Source organism: Doryrhamphus excisus, linkage group LG18, assembly GCF_037039965.1.
Source record: "Doryrhamphus excisus strain RoL-2023G ecotype Guam linkage group LG18, RoL_Dexc_Guam_v1.1, whole genome shotgun sequence".
Lineage (NCBI taxonomy): Eukaryota > Metazoa > Chordata > Actinopteri > Syngnathiformes > Syngnathidae > Doryrhamphus > Doryrhamphus excisus.
Window position 1 is genome coordinate 2,894,435 of NC_136374.1, and position 10,403 is coordinate 2,904,837.

The 10,403-nt window shown below is 34.7% G+C and overlaps 2 protein-coding genes across 2 annotated transcripts; one reads left to right on the forward strand and one right to left on the reverse strand.

The window, feature by feature from the left end:
* Positions 1-1,885: 1,885 nt before the first annotated feature.
* On the forward strand, positions 1,886-7,457 carry ora3.1 (olfactory receptor class A related 3, tandem duplicate 1). The gene is made up of 4 exons (XM_058055000.2): positions 1,886-2,155; positions 2,224-2,487; positions 4,667-4,912; positions 6,832-7,457. The coding sequence occupies exons 1-4, from the start codon at positions 1,886-1,888 to the stop codon at positions 7,042-7,044; spliced, it is 993 nt and encodes a 330-aa protein (XP_057910983.2). The 3' UTR covers positions 7,045-7,457.
* Positions 7,458-8,411: 954 nt separating this feature from the next.
* ora4 (olfactory receptor class A related 4) lies at positions 8,412-10,174 on the reverse strand. Its single transcript, XM_058055824.2, has 2 exons — positions 9,743-10,174; positions 8,412-9,677 (listed from the first exon to the last, which is right to left on the reverse strand). The coding sequence occupies exons 1-2, from the start codon at positions 9,827-9,829 to the stop codon at positions 8,694-8,696; spliced, it is 1,071 nt and encodes a 356-aa protein (XP_057911807.2). The 5' UTR covers positions 9,830-10,174; the 3' UTR covers positions 8,412-8,693.
* Positions 10,175-10,403: the final 229 nt, after the last annotated feature.

Consider the following 10,403-nt stretch of genomic DNA (forward strand, 5'->3'; position numbering starts at 1 on the left):
GTCTGCTACTTGAACAAATATAGCAAATGTATTTTTATATAGGTTTTGTAAATGCATCATATTCTGACTTTAATCCCGTAATATTTTTCCCAACTAATCTTTTTAAAATTAAATTTAGTTTGTTTATCATTTTACAACTTTAAAGTATTTTTTTTATTAATATTTCAACCCTATGTTATTAAAATGACAACTGTTTTCCTAATAATAATATTATAATAATAATAATATAATACAGTTTATTCTCACCAAATTGGAACTTTCCCCCATTACAATAATTTTTTTCTTAATATTTTGACATTGTTTTTGGTTTTCAGCAGTTGTTTTCTGTTTTTTTATTAATTGATTTTTATTATGTATTTATTATAATAATAATAATATTAATATTATATAATAATAATTATTATATAGTAATAATTCTACAATAATTATTATAATAATTATTATTATTTCATAATTATAATAATTTTATATATAATAATATATTATTTTTGTTGATTAATTTATTCTATATCTATATTTTGTTCCCCTAATTATGACTTTATTCCAACAGTATTTTGACTTTATCCTCATAACATTATAACTTTTCTACAACCAAATTTTCCAAAAATTTTTGTTTGTTTTTCATAATATTTCAACATAAAAGAAATATATATATTTTTTTAACATTTCAAAAATGACATTATTTTTCCTCATTGATATCTAAATATTATGACTTTTTCACTTAATATTTTGACTTTATTCTTGTTATATTATTGCTGAGTTTTTTCTTTGTTGCTTTTGTTAGATTTTTTTTTTTTAGGTTTTCTTGTTACATTTTTTCAGAATCTGCCACGTGCTGATACAAAAACGGCTGCAATCCGCACTTTGGATACCCACTACTAAAATGACATAATTTTTCCTCATTAATATCTGAATATTATGACTTTTTCACTTAATAGTTTGACTTTATTCTTGTTATATTATTGCTGAGTTTTGTCTTTGTTGCTTTTGATTTTTTTTTTTAGGTTTTCTTGTTAAATTTTTTCAGAATCTGCCACGTGCCGATATTTTCCTCATTAATATCTGAATATTATGACTTTTTCACTTAATATTTTGACTTTATTCTTGTTATATTATTGCAGAGTTTTTTCTTTGTTGCTTTTGTTAGATTTTTTTTTTTAGGTTTTCTTGTTACAATTTTTTCAGAATCTGCCACGTGCCGATATTTTCCTCATTAATATCTGAATATTATGACTTTTTCACTTAATATTTTGACTTTATTCTTGTTATATTATTGCTGAGTTTTTTTCTTTGTTGCTTTTGTTAGATTTTTTTTTAGCTTTTCTTGTTACATTTTTTCAGAATCTGCCACGTGCCGATATTTTCCTCATTAATATCTGAATATTATGACTTTTTCACTTAATATTTTGACTTTATTCTTGTTATATTATTGCAGAGTTTTTTCTTTGTTGCTTTTGTTAGATTTTTTTTTGTAGTTTTTCTTGTTAAATTTTTTCAGAATCTGCCACGTGCCAAAACAAAAACGGCTTTGTTCGCCCATCATGAAGTGCAAAGTATAAATTATTTTTTTAATTTTTGGTCTTTTATTAATAGTGTGTGCTGCTAAATCTTTTTGCTGACGTGCTTTTTCTTCCAAGTTGCGCATGAAGCATTTCATTGGGAGAAGCTGATTAATCACTTGTGGTTCATGATTAGCATGCAGTTGAGCTCCCTTGAGGAAGAATATACTGTCACCTCCTAAGTAGGATTTTTTTGTTTGTTGGTGCCCTGGTAGCACGACAACTACATCGTTCTTGCAGGAATTACAGGAATATCCGTTTTGAATCCACGTTTTAAACACCATGCAGGGATGAAGCTTTGGTAAAAACGGAATTACTGTAAAACGATGGAAACCTACATGGAGGAGGACATGGAGCTGGTAGGGATGGGGCTTCGTATCTCCGTGTCCCCTGTCCAAATAGCTTTTTATATTCTGCTGGTGATGCTGGGAATCCTGGGTAACGCCATTGTGATCGGAGTGATCGGTAAAAGCGTGTACGTGGAACGCGGCCGAGGCCGTAACTCGGACATCATCATCATCAACATGGCTTTGTCTAATCTGCTGGTGTCGGTGATGAGGAACACGCTACTCGTCATCTCAGACATGGGTCTAGAGGTAAGAGCACTTAGGAGTTTTTCCGTGTTTTGGTTCCATTATGGAAATGTGTGCCGTGTCATTCCCAGTTGTATTCGTCCAAAGAGTGGTGTCAGTTCCTCATGGGCGTGTGGGTGTGGCTGCGCTCGGTCAACGTGTGGTCAACGCTCTTCCTCAGTGCTTTCCACCTTCAGACATTAAGGCGAGTGGCGCCGACTATCGCCGCACTTCGAGGGCCCCGTGGTGCCCCGAGTGTTCTTCTGCTGAACCTGGCTTTCATCTGGCTGCTCAACTTTGTTTACTCCATTCCTGCGTACATCTTCTCCACCAATGGCAACGTCAACAGCACAGAGGTGAGACCTCCGTTCTTATTTGTCTTATTTTAGACAAACAACCATTCACACTCACATTCATACCTATGGACAATTTGGAGTGGCTAATTAACCTAGCATGTTTTTGGAATGTGGGAGGAAACCGGTTTGCAGACTATGGAAGAGAAAGAAAAAACATGATATATGCATATCTAATACAAAAAAATTATTTAAAAAAATACCAATAAAAATTATTAATTAATTTAGCAATACTAATAATAATAATAACATAAATAATACTCAAAATTAAATTAAATTAAATTAAATTAAATTAAATTAAATTAAATTAAATTAAATTAAATTAAATTAAATTAAATTAAATTAAATTAAATTAAATTAAATTAAATTAAATTAAATTAAATGTATTTTATTTTATTTTATTTTATTTTATTTTATTTTATTTTATTTTATTTTATTTTATTTTATTTTATTTTATTTTATTTTATTTTATTTTATTTTATTTTATTTTATTTTATTTTATTTTATTTTATTTTATTTTATTTTATTTTATTTTATTTTATTTTATTTTATTTTATTTTATACAAACAACCATTCACACTCACATTCATACCTATGGACAATTTGGAGTGGCTAATTAACCTAGCATGTTTTTGGAATGTGGGAGGAAACCGGTTTGCAGACTATGGAAGAGAAAGAAAAAACATGATATATGCATATCTAATACAAAAAATTATAAAAAAAATACCAATAAAATTATTAATTAATTTAGCAATACTAATAATAATAATAACATAAATAATACTCAAATGCAATTAAATTGCATTAAATTAAATTAAATTAAATTAAATTAAATTAAATTAAATTAAATTAAATTAAATTAAATTAAATTAAATTAAATTAAATTAAATTAAATTAAATTAAATTAAATTAAATTAAATTAAATTAAATTAAATTAAATGTATTTATTTTATTTTATTTTATTTTATTTTATTTTATTTTATTTTATTTTATTTTATTTTATTTTATTTTATTTTATTTTATTTTATTTTATTTTATTTTATTTTATTTTATTTTATTTTATTTTATTTTATTTTATTTTATTTTATTTTATTTTATTTTATTTTCATTCATTCATTCATTTATTTTCTACCGCTTTTTCCTCACGAGGGTTGCGGGGGTGCTGGAGCCTATCCCAGCTGTCTTTCGGGCGAGAGGCGGGGTACACCCTGGACTGGTGGCCAGCCAATCACAGGGCACATATAGACAAACAACCATTCACACTCACATTCATACCTATGGACAATTTGGAGTCGCTAATTAATTAAGCTAGCATGTTTTTGGAATGTGGGAGGAAACTGGTTTGCAGACTATGGAAGAGAAAGAAAAAACATGATATATGCATATCTTATACAAAACTATTATAAAAAAATACCAATAAAAATTATTAATTAAGAGTAGTAAATACCCCATAGTTGTTTTGAATTGTTTTTTATTAATATTGATGAAAATGAAATGAAATTGATTAATATGTTTTTATTCATAAATAACTTAAATAATAATAATAACATAATAACATAAATAATACTCAAATGCAATATTAAATTTTATTTTATTTTATTTTATTTTATTTTATTTTATTTTATTTTATTTTATTTTATTTTATTTTATTTTATTTTATTTTATTTTATTTTATTTTATTTTATTTTATTTTATTTTATTTTATTTTATTTTATTTTATTTTATTTTATTGTCATTCATTCATTTATTTTCCACCTCTTTTTCCTCACGAGGGTTGCGGGGGTGCTGGAGCTTATCCCAGCTGTCTTTCAGGCAAGAGGCGGTGTACACTCTGAAAAATATAGAAATTAAAAATATTTTTTCTACACACCCTAATGACATTATTTCAATATCAAGGCACAAATGCTGAAAAAATAGTGGCATCTGGTGTATGAATTTAAAAAATAATAATAAAAAATAAGTTGTCAAAATTAATATCTCGACATAAATGGTTATATTTGTTTATGTAAAGATAAAACACGGCTCAAAATTGGCATTTTTTTTAAACAAATGTGTCATTTTAGGCTACAGGAAAATGAACGAAAAATAAAGTTAAAAAGAAAAACAGCACCATCTAGTGGATCCGCAGTGACACTGTCCCACTTTTACCACTGAGCTTCCCGGACTCCGTCTCCAATTCCAGACCTTAATGCTGGTGAGCAGCACGACACGCCCCCTGCTGGGCTGCGTGTGGAACTTCCCGTCTTCCTTCAGCGGCCTGTCCTACGCCACCACCTCCATGGTGATCCACGAGACCATCCCCATCATCCTGATGGCCCTCACCAACCTGGGCTCCCTGTACACACTCTACACACACGGCAGGGTTCGCACGTCGATGCAGGACGCCCCCGTCATCAAGAGAGTGCCGGCTGAGAGACGAGCGGCCAAGGTAACGAATATTATTTTAATAGTTAATAATAGTTACAAAACAGACAATGAAGACATGGCATGTCCCACATGAGGAAAAAGGTCTCCTCCCATTCCATGTGGAAGTGGTACGTTTTTGGCTTCATAAGTTCCATCCACGGACGCTAACTACCGAGCGCAGGCTTCACAGCTAGGAGACCAGGGTTCAATTCCACCCTCGGCCATCTCTGTGTGGAGTTTGCATGGTTTCCTCCCACATTCCAAAAACATGCTAGGTTAATTAGCGACTCCAAATTGTCTATAGGTATGAATGTGAGTGTGAATGGTTGTTTGTCTATATGTGCCCTGTGATTGGCTGGCCACCAGTCCAGGGTGTACCCTGCCTCTCGCCCGAAGACAGCTGGGATAGGCTCCAGCACCCCCCCTCGCGACCCTCATGAGGATAAGCAGTAGAAAATGAATGAAAGTTCCATTCATCCATTTTAAATGCCGCTTATCCTCACTAGTGTCGCGGGTGTATGCTGGAGCCTATCCCAGCTGACTTTGGGGGAGAGGTGGGGTACACCCTGGACTGGTGGCCAGCCAATCACAGGGCACATATAGACGGCATGGCCCCACCCACCTGACATATCCACCCATTTACTGATAGCATGTATAGCATGCATAGCATGCATAGCATGTATAGCATGTTTAGCATGTATAGCATGCATAGCATGCTTAGCATGTATAGCATGTTTAGCATGTATAGCATGTTTAGCATGTATAGCACATATAGCTCGTTTAGCATGTATAGCATGTTTAGCATGTATAGCATGCTTAGCATGTATAGCATGTTTTGCATGTATAGCATGTATAGCATGTATAGCATGTATAGCATATATAGCATGTTTAGCATGTATAGCATGTTTAGCATGTATAGCACATTTAGCACGTATAGCATGTATAGCATGTTTAGCATTTATAGTATATTTAGCATGTTTAGCATTTATAGCATGTATAGCATGTTTAGCATGTATAGCACGTTTAGCACGTATAGCATGTATAGCATGTTTAGCATTTATAGTATATTTAGCATGTTTAGCATTTATAGCATGTATAGCATGTTTAGCATGTATAGCATATATAGCATGTTTAGCACGTATATCATGTATAGCATGTATAGTATGTTTAGCATGTAAAGCATGTATAGCATGTTTAGCATGTATAGCATGTATAGCATGTTAGCATGTATAGCATGTTTAGCATGTATAGCATGTTTAGCATATATAGCATGTATAGCATGTTTTGCATGTATAGCATGTATAGCATGTATAGCACATATAGCATGTATAGCATTTTTAGCAGGTTTAGCATGTATAACATGTTTAGCATGTATAGCATGTATAGCATATTTAGCATGTATAGCATGTATAGCATGTATAGCATGTTTAGCATGTATAGCATGTTTAGCATGTATAGCATGTTTAGCAGGTTTAGCATGTTTAGCATGTATAGCATGTATAGCATGTTTAGCACATAGAGCACATAGAGCACATAGAGCACATAGAGCACATAGAGCACGTATAGCACGTATAGCATGTTTAGCATGTATAGCATGTTTAGCAGGTTTAGCATGTTTAGCATGTATAGCATGTTTAGCATGTATAGCATGTTTAGCATGTATAGCATGTTTAGCAGGTTTAGCATGTATAGCATGTTTAGCATGTATAGCATGTTTAGCAGGTTTAGCATGTTTAGCATGTATAGCATGTATAGCATGTTTAGCATGTATAGCATGTATAGCATGTTTAGCAGGTTTAGCATGTATAGCATGTTTAGCATGTATAGCATGTTTAGCAGGTTTAGCATGTTTAGCATGTATAGCACGTATAGCATGTTTAGCATGTATAGCACGTATAGCCCCATTCTTATAGCTTGAATCCCTGGGATGTTCCTGTGCAGGTGATCCTCGCCCTCATCATGCTCTTCATCGTGTCATGGGGCACCAGCATCATCTCCGTCAACTACTTCAACTACAACCGCGGCTCCTCGGCAGAGTTCCTCCTGGTCATCGCTCGCTTTGCCAACATCATCTTCATCGCCATGTCACCCATGGTGCTGGCGGTGGGCCACCGCCGCCTGCGATCCTTCATTAAGTCCGTGCTCTCTCACTGATGGAGAACCGCAGGTGCGCCCCCGACCCGCATGGTGCCAATCATTGGCCACCAGAGTTGTTTAGATTATTTGACGTAGCTGGAGAGGAATGCCAATACTTGGACGGTACTACGAGTATAAAAATACGATTCATTGATAAATAGAATTCCGCTCAGTACATTTCAGTCCAAACTGAGCTTTTGGAATTTTTGTAGCGCTTGTCTTGGCTCTGGGATTGGGTGTACCTAATATTGTGGCCTCACAACACATATAGTCGGCATAGTGTTTTTTTCTTTGCATTGAAAAGTGCAGCAGCATGTTATTATTATTCATTACCGCTAATTGTTGTGAATATTAATCCTTATTATGATTATTATAGGTTACCTATATTGTACCTATTAATATTAGACATATTTCAGTAGGAACTGTCATTTCTGATGTTTGGCAAAATAAAATAAAGTAAATTAAAATTAAAATTAAAATTAAAATTAAAATTAAAATTAAAATTAAAATTAAAATTAAAATTAAAATTAAAATTAAAATTAAAATTAAAATTAAAATTAAAATTAAAATTAAATTAAATTAAATTAAATTAAATTATCTCATCTCATCTCTGTGTGGAGTTTGCATGTTCTCCCCGTGCATGCGTGGGTTTTCTCCGAGTACTCCGGTTTCCTCCCACATTCCAAAAACATGCTAGGTTAATTAGCCACTCCAAATTGTCCATAGGTATGAATGTGAGTGTGAATGGTTGTTTGTCTATATGTGCCCTGTGATTGGCTGGCCACCAGTCCAGGGTGTACCCCGACTCTCGTCCGAAAGACAGCTGGGATAGGCTAAAATAAAATAAAATAAAATAAAATAAAATAAAATAAAATAAAATAAAATAAAATAAAATAAAATAAAATAAAATAAAATAAAATAAAATAAAATAAAATAAAATAAAATAAAATAAAATAAAATAAAATAAAATAAAATAAAATAAAATAAAATAAAATAAAATAAAATAAAATAAAATAAAATAAAATGGCGGCACGGTGGTCGAGTGGTTAGCATGCAGACCTCACAGCTAGGAGACCAGGGTTAAATTCCACCCTCTGCCATCTCTGTGTGGAGTTTGCATTTTATTTTATTTTATTTTATTTTATTTTATTTTATTTTATTTTATTTTATTTTATTTTATTTTATTTTATTTTATTTTATTTTATTTTATTTTATTTTATTTATATTGCATTTGAGTATTATTTGTTATTATATGTTATTATTATTATTTAAGTTATTTATGAATAAAAAGATATTATTAATCAATTTAATTTCATTTCCATCAATATTAATAAAAAAACAATTCAAAACAACTATAGGGTATTTGACTACCCTTAATTAATAATTTTTATTGGTATTTTTATATATTTTTTAATATTAGAGATGCTTAAATCAGGTTTTTTCTTTCTCTTCCATAGTCTGCAAACCAGTCAAGACTGAAGCAACAGTGCCCCTGCTGGTTGTAGCCAAGTAGCGCACTGCATGTTGCCTCAATTGCTTCCAACAAGCTGGCATAATTGACTCTGAAAACACTCATTTTGACCAATATTTGCTTTTTTGCATGATAATGACTTAAAATCGATGTGTTTAAAAGTGCAATCATACTTGATCCATCAAATGAGAACGCTCTAACTCTTTCTTCCGTGTTTGTGATTCCTCTGCTTGTCAACGACAAAAAACGTTTGTTTGTCCTTCTTCCCTTCAGCCTGCGGTGACTTTGTGTCCGCACGGCGCCGTTGAAGAACTTTGGACCAGCCCATGACCATGCCCACGATCCTCTTCCTCAGTTTGCCGTGCCCCAGGGCCACCACCATGGGACAGAAGCCCACAAACAGCGAGGCGGAGAAGTGGGCCACGGTCAGCAGGCCCTCGGCGTGGTGCCCTCCGTCGTGGTTGTAGTAGGTCACGGCGGCCACCTGCAGCACCCAGCAGACCACAAAGAGCGACACCATGAGCAAGATGACGTGAGCCGCTTTGCGTTCGGTGGACGCGTGCTTGTCCAGCTCGCCGTGTTCCCCGGCCGCCGCCACCGCTCTGATGTGCTTGACCAGGGAACGCAGGGTGGCTAAGTTGGTGCACACCATCAGCACCAGGGGCAGAACCTCGTTGAGAGCCAGCGAAGCCGAGGCGAACGCTGCCCCCTGCTGACTGGAAGGGAACTCCCAAACGCACCCCAGCAGAGGCCGTGTGGTGCAGCTGATGACCATGAGTTCCACTGTGGCGTTACCGTGGACATGGGTGCTGTAGACCAGAGCCGGGGTAGCGAAAGCCAGATTGGCGCCCCACACCACGCCCAAAACCATCCACACTCGACGCCTCTCCCGCTGCTGGGCCTGAGGTCCGGAGTTGACGTGCTGCCGACGGAGCGTGGTGCAGTGGAAGATGCTGAGCGTCAGCGTCACCCAGCAGCCCACCGCTCGCCACCACACCCACAGCAGCATGAAGACCCGACACCAACCCGGGGACAGACTCACATCCAAGCCCAAGTCCGAGACAAATATGGGCACGGTGCGGAACAGCGAGGTGAGAAGGTTAGCCAACGACAGATGCACCAAGATCGTATCCGAGGGGGGGAGTCTCCTCGATGGACTTTGGGTGGAAGCCTGCACCACCTGTGAGCAAGACCAGAATGAGGATCAGGACCAGCACTCACCTCAACATGACTTGTTTGTCTCACCACATAGATGACCAGGATGTTTCCCAGAATGCCACAAAAGACCAGCAACCCAAATAGAATAGCGTCGACGGTGAGGGCGGCCGACATGGCCTCACGTGCATGGCGCCATTGTTGGCTCGCTGTATTCCCTCATGGAGTCCGACGGTGTCCTTTTATACGCACACGCCACCCGTCATCCTCGCTGACGAGCCTCAAGGTTCATTACTTTTGGCAAAGGTAGACATTTTCCATCGTCTCGCTCTGCTTCACTCATCACTTTGAGTTACAGTCGCATCGTTTGTGGCGCCACCTATGGGTTGTGGTTAAGATGTTTTGGAAGACATGCAAGCATACAGTACAGAATGTAGTACAGATATGATGACTGATAGGGATGTCACAAGATCTCCAAAGATTGGTAATGGTAATGGTTTTATTTCATTTGAACGTTGTTTGTTTTTCATAATAATCCAACATTTTTATTTTTATTTTATTTTATTTTATTTTATTTTATTTTATTTTATTTTATTTTATTTTATTTTATTTTATTTTATTTTATTTTATTTTATTTTATTTTTATTTTTATTTTTATTTTTATTTTTATTTTTATTTTTATTTTTATTTTTATTTTTTTATTCAGAATCTGCCATGTGCCAATACAAAAACGGCTGCGATCCGCACTTTG